Below are 24362 nucleotides of genomic sequence, written 5' to 3'. Positions count from 1 at the left end.
GTTTTTGTGGATTTTTGCTGTTTTGAAAGATTAGGGTCTCTGCTAATGGTGTCCACCAACTACTCCAAGAAACTCTGCTCCCTAGAAGCCACTTTGCACTCTCTCTCTTCTGAACCCTGCCTTATGCCTAAATAGAAGTGATGAGCACATATAAGCCATTACTGTATTCAGAAGATATTGCTTTATAAATATTTGGGTCCATTTCCCCCGAATATTCTTGTGAAAATTAAAAACTTGGGGCTAAATCGACATTTTTGTGTTTTTTAGGGTTAAATCTAAAAAAATTTTTAGTGTTTTTTTTATTTTTCACATCCCAATGTTATAAAATGGTGTGACGCACCTGTGGGTTCAATATGCTCACCACACCCCTAGATGAATTCCATGAATGGTGTAGTTCCCTATATGGGGTGGGGTTACTGCACTTTTAGCAGTACAAGGGCTGTACAAATGCGGCATGGCGCTTCCAAACCACACAAGCAAAGTCTGCTTCCCAAAACTGCACTCCTTTCTTTTGGAGCTCTGTGTGCCAGAACAGTATTATTCCCCCACATATGGGGTATCTGCATACTCACAATTTGTTGTACAATTTCTTCTATGTTCTTTTTTCTCCTGTTACCCTAGTGAAAATGAAAAATTTGGGGATAAATCAACATTTTTGTGGGACATATTCAAATTTTAATTTTTTCCTTCCGCATTGCTTTATTTTCTTTAAAACACCTAAAGGGTTAATAAACTTTTTAAATGTGGTTTTGAGGGGTGCAGTTTTTAGAATGGTGTCACTTTTGGGTATTTTCTGTCATATAGGCCCCCCAAAGTCACTTCAAATGTGATAAGGTCCCTAAAAAAAAAATTGGTTTTGTAAATTTTGTTGTAAAAATGAAAAATTGCTGATCAACTTTGAACCCTTAACTCCCTAACAAAAAAAAAAATTGTTTTAAAAAAAATAATGCTGAGGCAAAGTAGACATATGGTAAATGTTAACTAGTTTGTGGGGTATAACTTTTTGATTAAGGGCATACAAATTCAAAGTTTGAAAAGTTTGATATTTTCATGAGTAAATGCAAATCACATTGACCTAAATTCACCACCATCATGAAGTACAGTACATCACAAAAAACAGAATCAGGGGGATCCGTTGAAGTGTTCCAGAGTAATTACCTCATAAAGTGACAGTGGTCAGGAAGGGGAAAACACGTTTGGGGGTGAAGGTGTTAAATTTGGGAAAATCGCAAATAAATGGGTTTCACATCCTTCTGTACCTGCGTTTTTTTTTTTGTTTTTTTTTCCATTTGCATTTTTGCACTTGCCCATTGCTTTTCAATGGTAAAAAGTGCTGAAAGAATCAATGCTGATATCTTATAATGATGCTATGTATTCCTAAAAATGGCACTTTTCTTTTTCCTATATAGGACCCATCACTCCTCAAGGCACTGGCTTCCTCGCTGTTCAGTCTGTTAGCACCACCACAGTAAGTCCCCATGTCTTTATGGAAGCCCCAGTATCGATTTACTCTGTATCAATCAAATACATCAATACTGACAATGATTTTAAAAACTCAAACCTTCCTTCTCTAGGATCCTTTGTTTTGTACATTTAAAGGGTTTGTCTAGGCATATAAAATTGATGACCTATACTTATTGTAGATCATCAATATCAGATCAGTGGGATCCAATACCTGACACCCTCACCGATCAGCTGTTAGTATCTCTGGCACTAGAAGGATGTAAACCTTGAATATCACTGAACAGCACCGCTCTTATCTTTGTGTAGCAGCGGCTTTCAGGAGCTGCAGATCAGTTTTTATTTCGGAGGATTGGAGCAGGTCTGCTGCTTACGGCAGTTGCCCCTACACATTGAGCAGAGCTGCGCTGTTCAGCTCCATTTAGTGTTTACATCCAGCTGCCCCCCCTGAGCTGAGAACAGCTGCTCCATGGTGGTGTTGAGGTTTGCGCCCACCCCTTCCCAGTGATTTGATTTTGATTACCTATTCTACTGATAGGTTATCAATATTATATGTCCAAGCAATACCTTGAAACCCCTTTCTGACACATGTCAGGTCACAGTCTTTGATGCAAGCTCAAGAGCTAAGCCTGCACCTTTCCCAACAGATGATGGCTGTGTTGAACAGCCAGCATCCAGCTTTTAGCAGCAGCAAATGGAGCTGGGCTGTGAACTACTTAAATGCCACTGTCAATCTCTGCTAGTGGCATTTAACCCCTTAACGACCGCCGATACACCTTTAAAACAGCAGCCGCTAAGGGGCCTTATTCCTTCATTGCCGTTTTAAAACTGCGATTGGGAATAAGGGTATAGCGCCCCCCAGGGTCTCAGCTATCAGTGGTAGCTAGATCCTGGAGAACATGATCAGGGCCCGATCACATGATCACAGTTATTCAGTGAATAATGGAGATCACGAAAAAAAAAACTTGTGCCTGCTGTTAAGTCATTTCTCTCTAGTAAATCAAATCCCCCTTTGTCATCTGCTTAGTCGGTTAAAAATTATAAAATCATTTATTTTTCCATTCATTGATGTTGGGGTTAGGGTTGTGTTGGGGCTAGAGTTAGGTTTGAGGGTGTGTTGTGGCTTAGGCTTTTGTTGGGGTTTAGGGTTGGGTTGTTTTTTTTGTTTTCAAAAGTTAAAAAGCAATATATGGAGCTCATAATACTGTATGGAGCACTATGTGGGGCTCATTCTACAGTATGGAGCACTATGTGGGGCTCATACTGTATGGAGCACTATGTGGGGCTCATACTGTATGGAGCACTATGTGGGGCTCATTATACTGTATGGAGCACTATGTGGGGCTCATACTGTATGGAGCACTATGTGGGGCTCATTATACTGTATGGAGCACTATGTGGGGCTCATTATACTGTATGGAGCACTATGTGGGGCTCATTATACTGTATGGAGCACTATGTGGGGCTTATACTGTATGGAGCACTATGTGGGGCTCATTATACTGTATGGAGCACTATGTGGGGCTCATACTGTATGGAGCACTATGTGGGGCTCATTCTACTGTATGGAGCACTATGTGGGGCTCATTCTACTGTATGGAGCACTATGTGGGGCTCGTTCTACTGTATGGAGCACTATGTGGGGCTCGTTCTACTGTATGGAGCACTATGTGGGGCTCATTCTACTGTATGGAGCACTATGTGGGGCTCATTATTCTGTATGGAGCACTATGTGGGGCTCATACTGTATGGAGCACTATGTGAGGCCCATTATTCTGTATGGAGCACTATGTGGGGCTCATACTGTATGGAGCACTATGTGGGGCTCATACTGTATGGAGCACTATGTGGGGCTCATACTGTATGGAGCACTATGTGGGGCTCATACTGTATGGAGCACTATGTGGGGCTCATACTGTATGGAGGACTATGTGGGGCTCATTATACTGTATGGAGGACTATGTGGGGCTCATTATACTGTATGGAGGACTATACTGTCCGGTCTAAAATTAAAACTTTTGAATCCCCTCCAGGGCACGCACTGTATGTTGAGAGAATTCGTCGGTTTCTGAGCTATTGTAGAATTTACAATAGATATCACTCATGTAATGTAAGAAGTGAAATCTTCGGCATTGTACTATATCTATATTTCTCTGCCTTAGCTGTGCATCATGAATCATGGCACGTGTTAAAGGGGCCCATGAAAACCTGGAGCGGGCCGTGCCCCTGGATAAAATCCTTGTGGGGTGTAGTTTCCAAAATGGGCCATTTCTGGGGGGTTTCTGCTGTTTGGGCGCCTCAGGGGCCCTGCAAATGTGACATGGTGCCCTCAATCTATTTCAGACAATTTGTGTTCCAGAATTCAAATATTGCTCCTTCCGCTCTTAGCCCGGCCGTTTGTCCAAACAGAACGTTTTGACTACATGGTTCTGGTGCAAGCAATTACCTTCATAAGTCACATTCTTAGTGATTGCACAGAGGTGGACGTCCTAAGTGTCACATGGTCTGTCAGTATATACACATCTTTTCTGAAAGGCCACAGAAGCTGTAATGCCATTTAAGCAAGAGGAACGACTAACAAAACACCACGAAGACCAAGGAGATATACAAGTCAGGCTTGGGTTATTAAAAAAAAAAATAAAAAATTGCAATCTCTGATGATCCTCCCCCCGGAGCACCATCAGGTCCATTATCATCAAATGGAAAGAACATGGTACCACATCAGCCAACAAGTGCCTTTAACCGTCGCAGGTGGATCAATGCTCCGCCTGCGGCTTTTAACCAGTTAAATCTTGCTGTCAATCACAGACAGCGGGATGGCCGCTCCGGCAACCGCAGCGGCAGCAGGAGGGGTAAGGTGTCGGACGCTTCAGGGCCATCCAGAAGGGATTCGTCTTATGTCCTGCCACAGCCTCCAAATCCGGTACCCTTTTGTGACTTCAGGGGTGAGTGATCTTCGTGAATGTCACTTAATAGTAATGGAAAGTTATTATGTGCTTCATTCCTTAGGAACCTAAGAAGAGTAGCGCCAAAAAGAAGCACAGGGTTTGCGCCTTATGCCAGGCCCACCTTTCCATAGATTGGCAGAAACAGTTTTGTGCAAGCTGTATTAACCAAACCATAGCGGAGAGCACCCTGGATTTTGCTTCTAATTTGAGGTCTGTAATCAGTTCAGAGGTGCAGGATTCCCTGAAAGGCTTACTAAAAGGGGAAAAAGAGACCCCATAAAGATATCTCCTCCGACTATGATTTATCCTCCCAGTCAGAGGATCTTTGCCTCAGTGATTCGGCATCCTCCTCTTCATCAGACAGTGGTAGGCCCTGTTTCCCTATTGAGAATACTGACAAGTTGGTCAGAGTGGTCAGATCTACCATGGGGTTGAGGGAGGAGAAGGCAGCCAGGTCCCTGGAAGATATTATGTTCGCAGGCCTGGAGGAAAAAAAGAGACGCTCCTTTCCAATGAATCCCCAAATTCAGACCCTTATAGACCGGGAATGGAGGAAGCCGGAGAAATCAGGAGTATTGCCCTCATCCTCTAAAAGGAGGTACCCCTTCGAGGATAGTGTCTCTGAGTCCTGGGACAAAATTCCTAAAGTTGACAGGTCTGTCGCCCGATCATCCAAAAGATCGTCCCTACCCCTGGAAGATTCAGGCAGCCTAAAGGATGCTCTGGATAAGAAGGCTGATTCCTTCCTGCGTCACACCTGGGAAGCGGCGGCAGGGGGCCTGAAGCCAGCAGTAGCAGGCACTTGTGTCGCTAGGTCACTTATGGTGTGGCTTCAGCAATTAGGAGACCAGCTCATCTGCTTTTTTGGCTGACTCCTCAGCGGATTTAGTTAAACTCGCTGCCAGGTCGGTGAATTTGTCTAATGCTGCCAGATGAGCCCTGTGGCTCAAGGGTTGCCCAGGAGACCTACAATCTAAGCATAAGCTTTGTTCTCTTCCTTGTGGTGATAAACTTTTGTTTTGCCAAAAACTGGACGAGCTTTTGGAGAAGGCTGGCGACAGAAAGAGAGGTTTCCCATGGTTCATGGGGGGAACAAAAAGGTCCTATTTTCGGAAGAAGAGATTTAACCGGGGTCGCCCTCCGGGAGAAAGGAAAAGATGGGAGCTCAGATCTAAAAAGGACTCTGGTTACATGTTTGGAGGACCATCCTCCAGTTCCAAAAAATCTCCCCAATGACGCGAGGCTAGAGGTCGGGGGAAGGCTTTCCCATTTTATCCCAGCTTGGGAAGCCATCACTTCAAATCCCTGGGTGTTGGATATCATAAAGAACGGCCTAAAGATACGCTTCTGTCAGGTCCCTCACTGAACCTTCATGATCACCTCCAGGAGGAAGTCCAGGGAGGAGCAGATGGCTCTAGAATCAGAGGTATTAGACTTAGTCAACAAACAGGTCCTTCACGAAGTTCCAGTTTCACAATGGGGAAGGGGATTTTATTCCCCCCTATTTGTGATAAAAAAAACAAATGGGTCCTTAAGGACCATTATCAACCTCAAAAGTCTAAATCAGCTGATAATCAACCAGACTTTCAAGATGGAATCAGTGAACTCTGCAGTGAAACTCTTACACCACAATTGTTTAATGGCGGTCATCGACCTAAAAGATGCCTATTATCACATTCCAATCCATCCAGACTACCGGAAGTACCTAAGGGTAGCCCTGTTCATCCAAGGGCAATTGAGACATTTCCAATTCACTGCCCTACCTTTTGGACTCTATAGCACCGAGAGTATTTACAAAGGTTATAGCGGAGGTGACCGCTTTTCTCCGAATCAAGAACGTGGTGATTGTTCCCTATCTGGACGACTTTCTGATAATAGGGAAATCGGAGGACCACTGTTTCTCTCAACTTTTAGAGGTCAGGACAGCTTTAAATCACCTGGGGTGGTTAATATTCAAAAGTCAAAGCTATCCCCCTCAAGGACTCAGATCTTTCTGGGCTTGACCCTAGATTCCCAACACCAATCCTGTTTCCACCCAGAAGACAAGGTTTGCAAAATAATCAGCCTGGTCTCAAGGGCCATAAGGTCTCCCGTGATGTCCTTGAGAGAAGCAATGTCCCTACTAGGCTCCATGACTTCCTGTCTCCCGGCAGTCAAATGGGCCCAGAGTCGTATGAGGCTTCTTCAGTGGGAGGTCCTGTCGGCTCAGAAATCCTTCAACAGACATTTAGGAAGAAAACTATCTCTTTCTTTGGAGACCGTAAACTCCCTCTCCTGGTGGACAAACGGAGAATCTGACCGCAGGCTTACAATGGTCCAAACCAGTCGACCACACAATTACAACAGATGCAAGTGGCTCCGGCTGGGGGGGGGTCATCTGGCAGAGCTCTCGGTTCAGGGGCTCTGGCTACGTCATGAAAAAGAAGCGTCATCAAACCTAAAAGAGCTTTTGGCAGTGGAGAAATCCCTGATGGGCTTCCTTCCCCACATACAGGGTCGCCATGTCCAGATCAGGTCCGACAATTGGACGACAGTAGCGTATATAAATCACCAGGGAGGAACAAGATCTCGCTCCCTTATGGTAGTGGCAAACAGAATCCTGCAACTAGCAGAACAGCATCTCCCATCCTTCAGTGCTCTTTACATCCGGGGGTAGAAAATTCAAGGGCAGATTTCCTCAGTCGCCACACTTTAAGACAAGGAGAGTGGGCTCTAAACCCGATAGTCTTCCAACAGATTATCCAGCTATGGGGGTCACCGGACATAGATTTGTTCGCCACCAGGGCGAACAGGAAGGTGGAGAGATTCTGTTCACTAAATCCAACAGAGAATCCCTATGCTGTAGACGCTCTCCACATTCCCTGGAAGTTCAGGAAGGCCTACGCGTTTCCACCGATAGTGATGATCCCCGCAGTTGTGAGGAAAATTCGGGAGGAGGGGGCGAGGATAATTCTAATAGCCCCCTTTTGGCCCAAAAGACCCTGGTTCTCCCTGCTTCGCCTAATGTCGGTCTCAGATCCCTGGGTCCGGCCGGACCTTCTCATCCAGGGGCCAATATTCCATGCACAAGCCAAAGGTTTCCATCTGGCGGCTTGGAATTTGAGAGGTTGTTACTGAGCCATAGGGGGTTTTCACCAGGCCTAGTTTCTACCCTTTTGGGTAGTAGAAAACCCATAACAACTAAAATTTATTCCAGAATCTGGGGAAAATTCCTGGATTTTATAGACTCCCCATTGTCGGATAAACCTCCAGTTAGAGAAGTCCTAGAGTTTTTACAAAAGGGACGTGACCTAGGCTTGGCTACGGGAACACTTAAAGTTCAGGTGTCCGCCCTTGGGGCGCTCTATAATTGTAACCTGGCAGGGAACAGATGGGTCTCTAGATTCATTAAATCCTGTTCCAGAGCTAAGCCAGTTCGGGCTCTGAGTTCCTCCCTGGGACCTGAATTTGGTTTTAAATGCACTCTCTGGCGACCCATTTGAACCCCTGCAGGTTCTCTCTCCAAAGATCCTCACCCTCAAAACCATCCTCTTAGTGGCCCTAACGTCTGCCCGTATGGTGAGTGACCTGCAGGCCCTTCTGTTGATCCCCCATACACCCAAATTCATGAGGACCGGGTCGTCCTTTTTACAGATCCGGCGTACCTTCCAAAAGTTGTATCCAGATTCCACTGTAATCAGGAGATTGTACTTCCCTCTTTCTGCAGTAACCCTAAAAACCCCGGGGAGGTTAGGTTCCACAATCTAGATGTTAGAAGGGCATTACTACAGTACATAGACATGACTAGTCAGTGGAGGAAGGACAAGTCCTTGTTTCTGGCCTTCCAGGGGAGTAGGAAAGGTCACGGGGTGTCAAAGGGAACTATTGCTAGGTGGCTTAGGGAGGGCATTTGTCTAGCTTATACATCTACAGGTGTTCTGGCACCGGACGGTATTAAAGCTCATTCCACCAGAGCTGTTTCAACCACCTGGGCAGAGAGAGCAGATGTCTCGATTGACCAGATATGTAAAGCTGCTACTTGGTCTGCACCATCCACCTTCTACAAGCACTATCGGTTGGATCTATCCTCCTCTGACCTTACCTTTGGGAGAAGGGTACTTCAGGTGGTGGTCCCTCCCTAGGGTGCTCATATTCTCCAAAATTCTCTCAAGGTGTGCTGTCATGGGTGAGGGGAAAACACCAAGGTTACTTACCGGTAGCCGGTTTTTCCTGAACCCATGACAGCACCCTTAGTTTCCCCCCCCTGTCTTTCTCACGTGTGGGGCGGAACCCTCTCTCAAGGTGTGCTGTCATGGGTTCAGGAAAAACTGGAATTTTTCCTCCTTTAGCAATACAATATATGGTAAAATGAATTGTGTCATTCAAAAGTGCACCTTGTCCTACAAAAAACTAAGCCCTCGCATGGCTATATGGCCAGAAAAATAAAAAAAGCTATGGCTCTTGTAAAGAAGGGGAAGAAAGAACAAAAACTTAAAATTGCCAGGTAGTGAAGGGGTTAAGTGGCCAAAATTGAGTGTCAACATTTACTTGTGTCTATCTGTCTCTATGTATCTACTCTAACATAATGTACATGCTAATAAATGTTTCTCACTGTTCTCTTAGGCAGACTTTCGCATTGCTGCTACTGGTGTTGTCTTGGATTTGGACAAATCTATCACAGTAGTTAAAAAGTTAAAATTGATTGGCTACCCTTGCAAGATCTACAAAAATACAGCCTTTATTAAGGTAATGGTGCTGTGCACTTTTTTATTATATGTATTGAGCGGTTTCTGAGTGTTTATTATATAGGCATATTCGTTTTTACTAATAACAGTAAAATCTCTGCGACGGACCACCTCTTTGAGGAGACCAGATTTCTGGTGACACATTTTCATTTTTTGAAGTATACTGGCAATCTTGTTTGAGGAGACCACAACACCCCCAATAAGATCAGTTTTCAAAGTAGTTTTGGGTGGACATCTTGGGTATTATTAGAAGTCTTGCACGGTTTTCTGACACCCTTGATAAGCCAAGCCCTCTATCCTGATAGAACTCTATTCTCTTCTCAAAAAATCTGCAGATGGAGAAGCATGAGACCTGCTCTGCCCATTAGTGATTTCATGGAAATCCGCTTCTCACGTGCTAGTTTATAGATGTCTGGTAGGACCCCTCGAAGGCTCAGATACAAGCTTAGTAGTGAGGTGACAAGTGCTGGTGCAGTTCCTGGATATCTGTGAAACTAGTGCATTGTTTCTATGCAGTTAGAATGAGATTACGTATTGGACGCATCAGGTAACGTCCTCAGTCAGCCATTTTCAGTGCCAAAAAAAAAAAAGTCTCAAAACGCCACAACTTAAAAAAAGTATTACCATTTTTTTTTTTTAAAGATTGATATATTTGAAGGCATAATAAAGGGCATCCCATATTGAATAATGGCAACATTGACAGAGATGGGGAACACAAAAAAATGATCACAAACATTATAGAAGTTGTATACTGTCAGCTTTGCTAAGACCATTAGACACAAACTAATATTGCATACCACAAAGTGATTTGATATATGTATGTATTAAGTCACTCCTGGACAATAAACTATGGTCAGATTAATCAGTAAAGTATCAGCATCATTTGAAAGGAGATGCACTATATGAGCCTCACTCATGGTTGAGTGCGAGAAGGTAAATGCATGGTATACAGCTGAGAAATAACATCCCCATAGTGCCCGGCACTCCGGGCATTGCTTATTACAGTAAGCAAACCGTGCAGGACTTCAAGAAAGTGTGTTTTTCACACACTTGTAAAATCCATAAATCAGCAACCCACTTTATTGGTCTTTATGTTCTCTGAAATTGATGTATACCATCATAGTTATAGGGTAAAGGGAGAAAATAGTGCATGACAATGGATGGTTACATTTACTCTCTACGTATTGATTTTGATACTTCATTTATCTTTTACCAGGGAATGTTCTCTTCCGTCTTGGAAGTGGCCAAGTTTGAAGGAGCGTCAGTACGAACAGTTAGTGGTATCCGTGGGCAGATCAAGAAAGCCTTACGAACGCCTGAAGGGGGATTTAGAGCAACATTTGAAGACAAACTCTTAATGAGCGGTAATTAACCTGCAAAGACAGAACAGCTGTCTCTCTAGAAAACACATGCACTTGTTACATTGCACGATGAGGGCGCCCATAGAATTCTGCAGATCCTGTGGTCTAATACAGGGTTCAGACGGAAATGTGCCCATCATGCGCTGTACAGTATTCCTGGGGTATCTCCCATAGACTCCACAAAGCAATGCTTCTATCTTCAACAAATCTCTGTCGGTGCAGCATTATACGGCTCAGTCTGTATGTTGGATCAGTATTACTACTAGAAGCAGTATGCTTTCACCTACTCCTCATACTCCATACTTGTCTATATCCGAGCTCTCACCTGTTTCTGCACTTGTTTCCCATGTGAAATGTTTCCATTCTTTGGCAGTAAGCAGAGACCTTCACTATGCTGAGGAAGTCAAGCATAGAGTATCTCAGAAAGTTTTGTGACCCAGTGAATAAGTTTTCCTCACATACAAATAGAAAGTTTCTGCATTTGCGTTTTCTTCATCTGTTAACTGTATTGAAAGTGACTCCTGCTGTTCCTTCGTAGATATCGTATTTCTGCGTGCCTGGTACCCGGTGACTGTTCCCACCTTCTATAATCCTGTGACTTCACTGTTGAAACCTGTGGGCCAGAAAGAGTCATGGACTGGCATGAAAACTGTGGGTCAATTACGGCACGAGCTTGGCATCAAACCGGTGCAACGCAAAGATTCCATGTACAAGGTGCCTATAATATCTCCAGTAACCAGTCCTACAGCTGGGAGGGATGTGTGCACTCAATTATCATTTGCTTTTTCACTTAAACATATATTCCTTTGTTACAGCCCATTGCGAGGATGGAAAGACATTTTAATCCGCTCCATATCCCCAAAGCTTTGCAGAAAGCACTGCCATTTAAGAGTAAACCCAAAATGATGGAAAAGAAGAGTAAGGTGACAAGGGACAAGGTGCGACCTGCTGTTATCCGAGAACCTCATGAAAGAAAGGTGAGTGTTACTCTGCTATACGCTGGATTTTTTTTGTTTTTCTTCCCAAGACTTGTGTAAGATTGTTCTATGGGACAGGCAGAAAATCGTACAAACTGATAATACTTATACGCATGTTATTCTCCAATTTACTATTCCCTATCATTATTAGCTTTAGTGTTCTCTTAACTCCTTACTGACTGAACATACATTCATGTCGGGCCCTCTTCTATGATGCACGCTCAGGAGCTGAGCTTGCACCATTGCTGGCAGATTCTGGCTGTGTTCAGCCGTCACCTGCCTCTACCAGCAGCAGGTCAAGCTGTGCTCTGCCTGCAGCAGTTAACCATTTAAATGTAACTGCCAGTGTTAAAGGGAACCTGTCAGTCGATTCACCATGCTGCTGCCAAATCACGAGCACCATTAATTGGAGCCTGGTTGAACGATTACAGTTTCTGTTTCAAGTGCTCCAGCTTAAAGATTCAGCATGGGGCAGCACAAAACTACACTAGTTTCTGCTTATGGCCCCCTGCACTGCTCTAGTTTATTAACAGGTCTCCAATTTACGTACAAAGGGAGAGCCCTATCAATCACATGGATCAGTGCAGGGAGGAGCTGCATCTTTAAACTGTACTGCAGCATTTGTGCAGTCAGGCTCTGAATCAATGAACTGGTTCCCTCTAAAGCATGTGGACCGAGTGGGGCATGACAGTCCACGCGCCCATCACTTCTCCCCTGCAAATGCGGCAGGTTGCCATGGCAACGGAAAATGGCAATGTTGAGAAAGGGTTATATACTGTTGTTGAAGTTGGGCAATGTCCAGTTGCCAGAAATGCACTTTATTTGGCTTACTATTAACTAGTGTCATTTCTTTTGGCCCCACAGATAATGGCCCTTCTCACTGCACTGGGCACAGTGAATAATTATAAGAAACAGAAGGCCAAGACAAAGCAAAAGCAGCAGCGGAAGGAGTTTCTACATCACAAGGCAAAGGAAGAAGAGGAGAAGCTGAAGAGACAAAAAGAGACTAGGAAAAAACTCTTCCGTGCAATTGGACAGAAAGAAAAAAAGAAACTAAAGTCAAGTCTCAAAGGCGCAGCACCTAATTGAAAATGTCTCTAGGTGTACAGAGCTGTGGAAATATGGCAGCCTACTTATTGCTCATTTTACCTATTTCTCGGAAGTCTTTAACTCTTGGTGTCAGTGAACCAAGTGATTATTTAAATTTTTAATTATTTTGTTAACAGATTTTTTTTAAACCCAATATGTTTTTTATGTATAGGGGAACAGAATATCTGTATTCATCAAACATAGAATCTTGGTCCTTAAATGACTCTTGAAGTTGTCCTGGATGAATTATACTGTATATAGTGCTGGGAGCCATAACTTGTAAAGCCACGTGAACAGCAATGAGAGAAAGTATCCTCTCTAACTCTTGTATTCATACTTCTCTCATCTGTGGAAAGCAATAAATGCACACTTGGTTAAGTTTTTATAGCGCATACCTATTGAGTTAATCTCATTAAGTCAACCATGCATAGGATATTACATTTGTTTAAAAAACATGACAAATGTAATATCACAATGCATCAAAAGTAAAGCAACTTTTCAAATTATTTTAAATCACCATTCCAGCGGTTTTTGTTTTTTTTCCCTTATTCCAGCGCCGGAGTGGTGCAACTAATCTAAGTTCCTTGACCCTAGTCTTATACTTACCAGCCGCCATCTTCAGCGACCTTGGAACCGCAACTTTTGTCTGACCGCTACAGCGCCCTAACAAGAGAAACCTGCGCTGTACCCAAACACAGTACAACACTTGTGTCACACTCTCAGTTCTGCAGCACTGAGGAATAAGTCTGCTAGTTTCTGCTTGGTCTCGATGTAGTGGAGCAGAGTTTTCCTGTGTTGCACTCCTTCAGGTTAACGGTTCTGTCGTCTTCCGGGTCCTGGCAAGTTAAATGTTGAGGGGTCACTGGTACCACAGTGTTGCTTTCTCTCTCCAGGTTGCAGGTGCTTGGGGAAAACTGCCTCAGCTGTGTTATATGACTTTTTCCTTCTAACACGGTCCTGCTAGCCGATCCTGCGGTAACCGGGCACGATCTCCTCCCTTAAAGCCGCTAATTCGTTTAACAGTCTCTCACTGTTCAGACACCCTTATTGTTCTGCCTTCCTGACACAGGCACGAGTCTCTCGTCTCACTTCCGGATCCGACACTACCTGCTTCTTGCTCAAACTAACACACCGCAAGCTGCAGGGGATAAAAGGACTAGTCCAAGTGCACACAAATCAAAGGGGAGCATTGTCTCTTAAAATCACAGTGGAATTCATTTCTTGGCAGGGGCTAACTCCCTACATCCACGACGTCTGACTGACCCAAGGTCAGAAAATAACGGTCACAAGCTCTCAATGTAAGTCTATGAGGGCCTCGTTCTGACTCTCATAGACTTACATTGAGTTATGGCTTCCGGATCAGCCAGCAAACACTGGAGCGATCCGACAAGTCCTAATTTGCAGAAAACAGAGGTTTCGCCGATTAAAAGCTGAAGACTGCAGCTGGTAAGTATGTGACCAAGTGCAGGGAACTGGGATTCGTAGCTCCACTCCAGTGCTGCAATTTAAAAAAAAAAAAAACAACAACCTGATGGTGCTTTACAACAAAATCTTACCCATCTCTCTGCAGTTTTTTGATGCCACATTCTGTCTCCATGGCAACAGACAACAAACATTCGGTGTAACAAATGAAAATAAGGGGAGGATGGCACATCCAGTCTTAGCAGTTGTCCACTATTAACATTGCCCGCATCGATTTTAAATTGTGGGAACAAGTCTTTTTGTAAATATCTTGCGTGGTCTTTATTGCCTATGAGAAGCGCTATTGCTGACCGCTCACCAGGCATCACGTGACCCGGCTCCGACATCCGCTGATGTCACGTCAAGTTCTGGCTGCAGCCGGGCGTGATCCAGTGGCTCGCTCTCACCTGATTGATGAGCTGTGGGTGGGCTTTCACCGCGCGGTTTCCCTCTCCTCTGCTTTCGTTGGGAAAGCGCGGTGGATGCTGAGCTGCATCCGGAACTTCACGTGACATCAGCGGATGTCGGAGCCGGCTGCAGCAGGGGTCACTTGATGCCTGGTTAGCGGTCAGTAATAGCGCTCCTCACAGGTAATAAAGACCACGCAAGGTATTTACAAAAAGACTTGTTTCCACAATTTAAATCGATGGGGGCATGGTTAGTAGCGGACAACCTCTTTAAGGGTATGTGCCCATGATGCAGAAATGAAGCCAAAAATTTTGCAGCATTTCTGCATGTTCTTGGCAGTGAAAACGCTTGCGGATTTTACACGCGTTTTTGACTAGTTTTTACATGCGGATTTGACTTGCGTTTTTCAAATGCATTGGGACCTCAAATCCGCATGTATAAACGCACAAATAATGGACATGCTGCGGATTTTTCCGCAAGGAAAATCTGCTGCGGAAAATTCCGCAGCATGGGCACAGAACATGCAGATTTTCATTGGGGAGCATGGGGCACGGATTACCAAGCGTTTTGCAAGCGTTTACGCTGCGGAAATTCCTCAGCAAAAACGCTTGAAAAATGCATCGTGGGCACACAGCCTTAAGTAGAAATCTTCAAACTTTATTAGAATGTTACAAAAAGAACTAAGTGCCACCTTAGTTCAAAAATAGAGTGAAAAAAAGCAGGATTTTTGGTTACTCACTGTAAAATCTGTTTCTCGGAGCCTTCCTTGGGGGACACAGGAAGCCATAGGCGTATGCTGCTGACACTATGCAATAAAAAAAGTTAGCTCCTCCCAGCACTGACTGGCCATAAGTTAATCAGTTAGTGTACAAGCAGTAGGAGAAGTAACATTTAAAAGAGATAGATGCAAATTGCCTCTTCAGAGAAAGAGGACTTGAACTCTATAGCGCCACTTATTGGAAGCAGCAATCCTACAAGTCACAATCAACCCTTTAGTGAGTCGTGCAATATGACTTAGGATAAAAGCCAAATCAGAAACTCCGTTTGCAGACACAGTGTTTTGGGCTGTTGGCCCTCGTCAGGGCAGAGTATGAGAACTGATTTGGCTAGGTGAGAGGCTCTCGACTGAGGTCTAAGGGGATACACAAATCCAAACTATAACATTATAACGACAGTTAGTAAAAGCTGTAAAAACATGGGAGGGTGCTGTGTCCCCGAATGAAGGCTCCGAGAAACAGATTTTACGGTGAGTAACTAAAAATCCTGTTTTTTTCTGTTGCTTCATTGGGGGGGACACAGGAAACCATGGGACATCCCAAAGCAGTCCCTGGGGAGGGAAACAGCAGAAAACTCCATTCAGGTCAGAGAACTAACCACTGGCACCTGTAAGATTCTCCTGCCAAGGATGGCATATGCCGAATCATAGGTATGGAACCTGTAAAATTTGGCGAACATCTGAATGGAGGACCAGGTTGCCACTAGCAAAGCTGTAGGGCGGATACCCTATGATGCACAGCCCAGGAGGTGCCGACTGCTCGGGTAGACTGGCTTTAATCACAGGGGGATGTGTTCACTTCTTAACCCGGTACGCCTTCAAGATTGCCATCTGGATCCAGCAAGCGATCGTAGCCATGGAAGCCGGAAAGTCTCTCCGCATCCTCTCAGGACTGAACCAACCTAAGGAAACAAGTACCGATAACCTGAGGCATCCTGGTTAGCTTTGAACTGGTTTGGACCCGGTTATGGAGACCAGAACCGATAGCCTGAGGCATGTTGGGTAGCTATTAACCAACACGGACCACCTTAGAAAGGCAGGGGCGGGGATCCTTGCATGAGTAACCGCTTACCTGTAAACTGGTGAAGGCATAGACACTCTGATGTGTTTCTGGAGCACAATGCTCCCTTAGTCAGTCATTCTTCACCAGTTCACAAATTTTAATGATATGGACTTATAATGTTTGAGATTTTTCTGCTTAAGACTGGATGTGCCGTCTTCCCCTTTTCATTTGTTGTTTTCTGCTGGTCAGCAGATGGAATGGCATCTGGCAAAATAAGACACAGGTCATCCATTCAGTACTGTGAGCTATATATTTGTGGGGGTTTTTCTGCTAAACATTCGGTGTAGTCTGACCATGCAGTCATACTCCTTGGGGTGACAGTCAAAAAAATTTTTGTATGTAAATTTTTAGGTCTCTCCCCTGTGAATAATTCCCTTAGATGTGATTGTAACATTGTTTACTGGTGGCTCAATCATCACAAAACTAACAATTATTTGTAATACATGTCTTGCAGCAAAGTAAATGTACAAATTTACAGTAGTTTCACTGTTTTTAACGAAGCGCACTTTATTTGGTTCAGGATAGTCATGGCGATGCTTCTCCACACACTGGAGAGTAAACTGTTTCTGGTCTTCTTGGGTGCTCAGTAACTAATTGAATGTACTCATGAGTGCAATGGAGCGTTCGGCGGCATCATTCACCATTTTCAATCCAGCAATTTTTGAGGGTGCATCAATGTAACTTGCTTTGGTGTGCCACAGACAAGGATCTTGATGAAGAAAATCTTTGGTTTATTTCCAGTGCAACAAACGGTTGTTTTGTGTTGGAAGGCATGAAGTGATGAAGCTTCTTGTGTGACACAAGGTCTTCGGCATGTGAGTTGAGCAGACATCGTTGCCTTCTTTCTGCAGAGCCACTACCATCTCAACCTTTTCTGCGGTTGGAACCTTACTGTCAAAAAAAAACAAAAAACAAAAAAAAACAGACACACTATAATCTCACTGAGGTACCACAGGTGTCTGAAAGTTTTTATTGCTGCCTCAGCAACAGGCGCATTGATTCCTTTGTTTGCTACAATTTCTTTCAGTAATGTCAAGTCATTTTGCGACGATGTGCCTGGAATCTGACAGAGGTACCAAGCCTTCAAGTATAAGCGGACAGTAAAAGTACAAAAGTAACAGATTTTTTTAACTGTCAAAGTTAAATGAAATTAGTGATGAAACACAAAGATTTTTAGAGCGTATATCACTTTAGCCATCCATCGGGCCTGATGGTAGAGGCCTGGAGTGTTGTTGTTTACTTCTGGGTTTGACAGCAAACCAAGGAACAGGCGTGTGAGTGTTAACAATTCCTTGTAATCATCTCTTGAATAGGATTGTGCAAGCTGGTTGGTGCAAAATTCAACTAGACACTCCTTATGTGGACCTAGCTCAGTTGAAACTATGTCATCTTCCACTCCAGCCGAAAACTTGGTTTTATCCAGTTGATTCCAGGCAGCCGAAAATCGCTCAAATAACATATTTGGACCTGTTGATGCCAGCCACAATTTATTAAACACAATTGCAGTAATTAGCTCATGAATGTGGTGCCTACACGGCAAACACAGTAGTACTTTCTGCAGTTTCTGTTGCAAGAGGACGCGAGCACCAGCCTTTGTATCAGTGTTACAACTGGTTGTGTCAAATGACACAAACTCAAACTTGACTTTAATAGCTGCCAATCCTGCAGAACCTCAAATACAGCCTTAGCTTGTGCTGCTCCTGTGCTGTTAAGTATCTCTGGGACCGACAACAACTTCTCAGTTCCTCCTCCTCACAATAGTACTGACAGTCGCTCAGCAGTTTTATTGCGGGTCTAGCTTGCAAACCTTTCCCCGTCCCAGTGTACAGGCAGTGGACCACTGCTATTGAAGGAAGCTTTTATAGCATTTGCTGCAATTTCTCAATGTTGGCAATGAGCCTGTCTGATAGCTTCCCTATTCAACGTGAGACTGCCTGGGACAAGGCCAAGAGACTGAGAAGCAGCAGCAAGCAGGTAGGTCACTTTTCTATCATTGGTATTAGTTCTGTCCACAGCTGCAGCAACTTCCGGAGTCAGAATGTTGACAGGTCTTACTGACTCGCGTTTCTTGGAACTAAAATGCACTTCGCCCTCATCACTATTGTCGGAAGTGCCGTTGTCGCTGCAACTGCTACTACTACTACTGCAAAGTTCAACCGATCCTGTCGACTGCTGAACTCGCTCAGTTTCCTTTTTCTTCGTTTCTCTGCCACTAATTCTCTCATAAATCTTCTTTCCTCGACCTTGGCCAGCTTTCTGTCTAATGGTCCCATGCTTCCAAGACAACCTTTTTCTCTTTGAGCAAGCAAGAATTCACGGTTTCCTGATTTTTATAAGTTTCATGGCATCAGTATGAGCGACATCAAACAAATCATCAAGTTTATTAACAAATTCCTTCTCCTTGGATTCTTGTCTTTTGGTTCGTCATTTATCTTTCTTCTTGAGACTCTTCCATTTACGAAACAGACTCTTCACCTTACTGATCACGTGATATTGTTGCCTTGTCGGGATTCTTGCTTTTTCCCAGAACCAAAGTACTTCGTTGGCTGTGATGGTAGCACTGGAACATGTTTGTTGCAATCCTGTACAGTACAGGAAATAAAACCTGGCCAACACCTGCCGATTCGATGGCAGCTTAGAATTGGTAATACTGCCTGCTTTCCCTTCAATTAACCCCATTCCTCTAACACTGCAATTTGAAGACGCCATTTTTTCTGACAACAGTGACTAAACATGTGGGAGGCCAAAATAGCAAACATAAAACCATATTTCATTAAAGTTTGGTACGTTGCTACTAGGGATGAGCGAATCCCTGTATATTTGGCTGTGCACCTTTTCCTTCGCCATTAGCGACCTAGGCTAACAACTGAGGGAGGGGCTACAGCCGCAAAGTTTGTTAATTGGCTGTCCTGCACTCAGCCTTTCAACAAACTTTATTGTCCGGGACAGTGAATGGAGCGCAAGTGCATACTACTGTACAACTAATATTACTAATTTTAAATATTGTTTACAAATTACAAACAAGTATATTGGGGAGCGGTGGGGCCCTTATTGCTGCTCTATATTTAAAACGACCCAAATCCTATTTTAATGAATATTAAGTTTTCAAGGGTTGACACTGAGCCACCTATTAAACACAACCAAAAGAAAAGTTTTTTTTTAAAGGGTATTACAGATCAATATGTGTAACTGTCACCCTAATACTCCTGCGTATCCTCTGCTTCTTCCTATTATAACAGTAAGTATGACTGTAGGATCACACTGCGCCACCTCATTAGGAGCATGGAAACAACTGAGCTGTTTTTTTTTTTAAACTGGTATCATTTTAGACTTTTTTTTATAATATATATATTATGTTGTTAGAGAGTCAAGATGAACAATAAACAGCAATTCTGGCAGTGTTTATTTTATTCAGATATGTTGCATTTTTTACCGTAATTGTAAAATAATGGCGTGATAACGGGTGCTTCATCTATTCCACTGCTGTATCTAAGGGCTAAATTACCAGGGTAGGAGTTATCTGTGAACTGTGCAGTTGCAGAAGGGGCCACCTCCCGCTATTAATGATATAAGCTTGGTCCCAGAAATCGTGCTATTACTATGCTGTACGTGTGCTGCCCCATGCTTGGGCTGTGTGCACACGATGCAGTTTTAATGAGTTTTCGCGGCGGTTATTCCCTAGCGGAAATGCATTAAAACTGCTTGGTAATAGGTCTGCCATGTATTCCAATGATAATTCGCATGTGCTGTGCACATGATGCGGACATTTCCGCTGCGGATTATCATTGCGGCACAAATCGCAGCACAACCAATTCAGGTGCAATTCCGCGGCAAATTCACTCCCATTGACTTGCATTGAATCGCAGCAAACCCGCATGTATAATACCTATACATGCAGATTTGCTGCGTTTCAATGTAAATCAATAGGTGCAAGATCGCGTCGGAATCGCGCCCCGGCTGGTACCCGGGTTGGGAGAGGAGGCTGCTACTCCTCTCATCCAACCGCTGCTCTGGCTGAGAACAGCGAGAGCAGCGTGGATGGGAGGTGCAGCAGCCTGCTCCTCCCAGCCCACATGCCAGCGGCATTTAAAAAAAAGAAGAAAAAAAGTAAAAAATAAGGAAAAAACCTTCATACTCACCTCTTCGGCAGCCCCCGATGTCCTCCTCGGCGATACTGTCTGTCCGGCGGCTCGCTGTACACTACAGGATGCGGGCTCGCGCACCACATTGTACTTCCAGGACCTGCGGTGACGTCACTGGTCACCTGATGGTCACGCGACCATCAGGTGATTGGTGACGTCACCAATCAGCTGATGGTCATGTGACCATCAGGTGATCAGTGCCACAACAATCAGCTGATGGTCACGTGAACATCAGCTGATTGCTGAAGTCTCATGACCGATCAGCTGATGCTGAGCTTGGGAACATTCACAAGAATGTTCCCACGCGCTCTAGCTCACCGAAGCTCTTCAGCTGATGAACTCCCGAGTGAACCCCAGCAGCACTGATTTTACACCCCTGTCAGTATACAGTGCTGTATTCTACAGCTGTGATATCAGTGATTTCTGATGTCACAGCTGTAGAAATGGTCCGGATTGTCGTGGGACAGTTGCCACTGATCATGGACTACGTTGTTGACGGCGGAAAGGTGAGGAATATTGTTATTTGTTTTTTTTACTTTTTTTTCAGGAGATCGAGGGATTCGCGGAGGCGGGTAATGAAAAAAATTGTAGAACCGTGTTTTATTTCATTAAAATACTCTGGCTTCGTCTTTAATTGAAAAAGCGGCGACCATTTAACCACGCGGTTAGTAATGGGGGCATCTTATAGACGACCTCCATTACTAACTTGGGCTTCACGTCAGTCGCCAATACAAGGCTGATGTGAACCCCAACTCCATTACCCTGTCATCGCTACAGAGCAGTGTGGAAGAGCGAGGCTAAACGCCAAATTTGGCGCATCTTATGGATTCGCCATTTCTGGGACTGCTGCAGGGTGATATTAATAGCCGAGGAGGGGGTTAGTATTCATTGCCCCTTCCATGGCTATTAATATCAGACCGCAGCACTCTAGCTTAGCCTTTGCTGGCCATATTTTATAGGGTGACCCCACGTCAATTTTTTTCTGTTGTCTCCCTGTAATCTAGCCAGTAAAGGCTAAACAGCTGTGGGCTGATATTAATAGCCATGGAACATTGTTGGCTAATGGCCCCTACCCCGGCTACTAATATCAGCCCCCCAGCAGTCGCCTTTCCCTCTGCTGGTTATAAAAATGACACGGGAGCCCACACCATTTTTTTTTAAATTTTCGGCTCTGTGCCCATAATTCAGACGTAGCACCGCTTTGGAGGCAAATTTTTTCTGCGTCCAAAACATTGCATTCTATTGAATGCAGGTAAATCCACATGTGTTCACTGAACCATGCGTATTTACCGCATTCAGTACTTTCTAGTGCTCAAATTTCTGTTGCGGAGACTAGCAACTCCACAAGAGAATTTGACATGCTGCGGGTCCTGAAAGACGCGCCGCATGTCAGTGACCACGGGTGATTCGCAGCCACTGATTCATGCATAGTGGACATGGGATTTCTAGAGATCCCACCCACTATGCTGTAACATCTGGACGCTGCGGGTTTGACCCTGCATAAACACGCAGCGTCAAACCTTCAGTGGCTCCTGATCATGGCCTCGTACCCAAACTCACCCACAGCATGGCAGTTTCTATAACGGACACGCTAGTCTCCGCTGCAGATTTTGACCGATTGAAGTGTCATTATATGCGGTGGAGTCAAATGTACCAACAACAAAAGTGCGGTATTAGAACACCGTGTTTTGGACGCAACATAAATACGTTGTGTCCAAAGCGCTGCTGAGTGCTGATTGGGGGATGTAGTGGCTAACAAACCAGCTGGAGATGTTAATTATGGCCAGGGAAAATGTTTGCCTAATGGCACCTTCCCAGACCAAAAAAAACAGCTCACAGCAGTCACAAAAATTACATGAATAGAAATGCTAATGAAGACTGGGTGTATGAGATCAGCTGACACCCAGCTCTTTTGTTTGGTGATGTCAAGGTGTCAATCAGACCTTTTCATGACCAAACAAAGTAAAGAAACCACACAGACACAATGTAAACACTTTATTTGAAATACAACAAACCCATTATTTAATAATTTAAATGAACTAATATACTCACGCCAGTACTATGGTAATCCAAGGGCTTAAGCAATGTCCCACCAAATAACTTTATTTAGCTCCGAAAATCATTCATTGATTCTCAAAAACTCTTCAAAAAACGCGTCAAAAACGTGTCAAAAACGCATGTAAATCTGCATGCGTTTTTTTCTGCTAGGGAGAGGAAAAAACACTCAGGAAATTTCTGCTTCAAATCTGTATCGTGTGCACCCTTACATTAGGATCCTTCAGACGGAACCTGAAAATCCACCTCTTCAAGACAGCTGACAGCCTGCAATGACCCACTGCCTCCTCACCACCACCGGAGCTTCTGCAACCCCCCCAACCTACTGTCTCTTTCCCCATCATTCTGTAGAATGTAAGCCCGCAAGGGCAGGGTCCTCTACCCTCTGTACCAGTCTATCATTGTTAGTTTGTTTACTGTAAGTGATATCTGTATTTTGTACGTAACTCCTTCTCATGTACATGGACTTAATGGTGCTATATAAATAAATAATAATAATAATGCTGTAATACCTACTGACAACACCCTACAGCCAAGTTACAGAACGGGTCTAACTGAATTTTCTCAGGCTATATACTCCAGCTACAAACACTTTTTAAAAATATGTATTTAGTCTGCTGGAAAACTTTTAGTGTGACCTCCTCTGCTCACCATACTCTGACCATAGGCACTCCCAGAGAAGAGCATCCTTGCCTCTCTTTCAGAAAACTATGGATTCCTGGCATATGCCTTAGCGGTGTCAGTTAGGGCAGGGAAGGTCTTCAGTATTATCGACACATTCAAAGTTTTCCCAATTTTTCAGACTGACTGACCTTCATTTCTTAAAGTAATGATGGCCACTTGTTTTTCTCTACTTAGCTGATTTTTTCTTGCCATAATACAAATTCTAACAGTCTATTCAGTAGGACTATCAGCTATGTATCCACCTGACTTCTGCACAACACAACTGATGGTCCCAACCCCATTTATAAGGCAAGAAATCCCACTTATTAAACCTGACAGGGCACACCTGTGAAGTGAAAACCATTTCCGGTGACTACCTCTTGAAGCTCATCAAGAGAATGCCAAGAGTGTGCAAAGCAGTCATCAAAGCAAAAGGTGGCTACTTTGAAGAACCTACAATATAAGACATATTTTCAGTTGTTTCACACTTTTTTGTTAAGTATATAATTCCACATGTGTTAATTCATAGTTTTGATGCCTTCAGTGTGAATGTACAATTTTCAAAGTCATGAAAATACAGAAAATCTTTAAATGAGAAGGTGTGTCCAAACTTTTGGTCTGTACTGTATGTATATAGTGCAAAAAAAAAATTTATTAAAGCACCACAGTATATTATAAATATAAAAATAACCTAAATGAAAATAGTGGTCTTTGTTCTAAAGTGCATAGTGCAAAATTGTTTTATATGTATATCCAATACCTACATAAAGTGTGGATTTCCCCTATACATATAAGGCTATTGCACACATTGGCATCCAATTGAAAAATAAATAGTCACTGCTACAGCTATTTTTCTAAGGTGCATAGTGCAGGAAATGTCCAATACCTACATAGGAGGAAGATTTTCACAATATATATAAAGCTATTGTATTCAGTGGCATCAAACTGCAAGTGACCGAGCGCCACAACAACTTGAGCAAAAGTTATTCTAGGCAATAATAAAAGAAGGTCTGGAATGTTATTTACGTGTAGACAAAAGTATAAATATATGTTGGCTCCACAATGCAGCCCCGCTGCGCACGTTTCGCCCTTCTTGCTTCTTCCGGGGGCGTGTCTGTTTGAGGGGTCATGTGTGTTTAAATACCCGGGGTATCCAATGATGTGAGGTGCTTGGTATGATGTCAGTGGTTTGGACATATTGCGGCGCATGCGCCCGCTGAGCTAGCTACACCCTC

The 24362-nt window shown here is 43.8% G+C and overlaps 1 protein-coding gene across 1 annotated transcript in view; it reads left to right on the top strand.

The window, feature by feature from the left end:
- The window catches only part of BMS1 (BMS1 ribosome biogenesis factor), a 42939-nt gene extending 30056 nt beyond the window's left edge, over window positions 1-12883 (top strand). The window contains exons 18-23 of the mRNA XM_073686006.1: window positions 1410-1468; window positions 9012-9134; window positions 10350-10497; window positions 11033-11208; window positions 11310-11471; window positions 12336-12883. Of these exons, the coding sequence (XP_073542107.1) occupies window positions 1410-1468; window positions 9012-9134; window positions 10350-10497; window positions 11033-11208; window positions 11310-11471; window positions 12336-12560 (893 nt within the window). The 3' untranslated portion in view covers window positions 12561-12883. The remainder of the gene's footprint in view (window positions 1-1409; window positions 1469-9011; window positions 9135-10349; window positions 10498-11032; window positions 11209-11309; window positions 11472-12335) is intronic.
- The last annotated feature ends 11479 nt before the right edge of the window (window positions 12884-24362 follow it).

This window comes from Phyllobates terribilis, unplaced genomic scaffold (assembly GCF_046119375.1).
Source record: "Phyllobates terribilis strain yellow unplaced genomic scaffold, ASM4611937v1 Scaffold_5__5_contigs__length_657084704, whole genome shotgun sequence".
Classification (NCBI taxonomy): domain Eukaryota; kingdom Metazoa; phylum Chordata; class Amphibia; order Anura; family Dendrobatidae; genus Phyllobates; species Phyllobates terribilis.
This window is presented reverse-complemented; position numbering and strand designations above follow the sequence as displayed.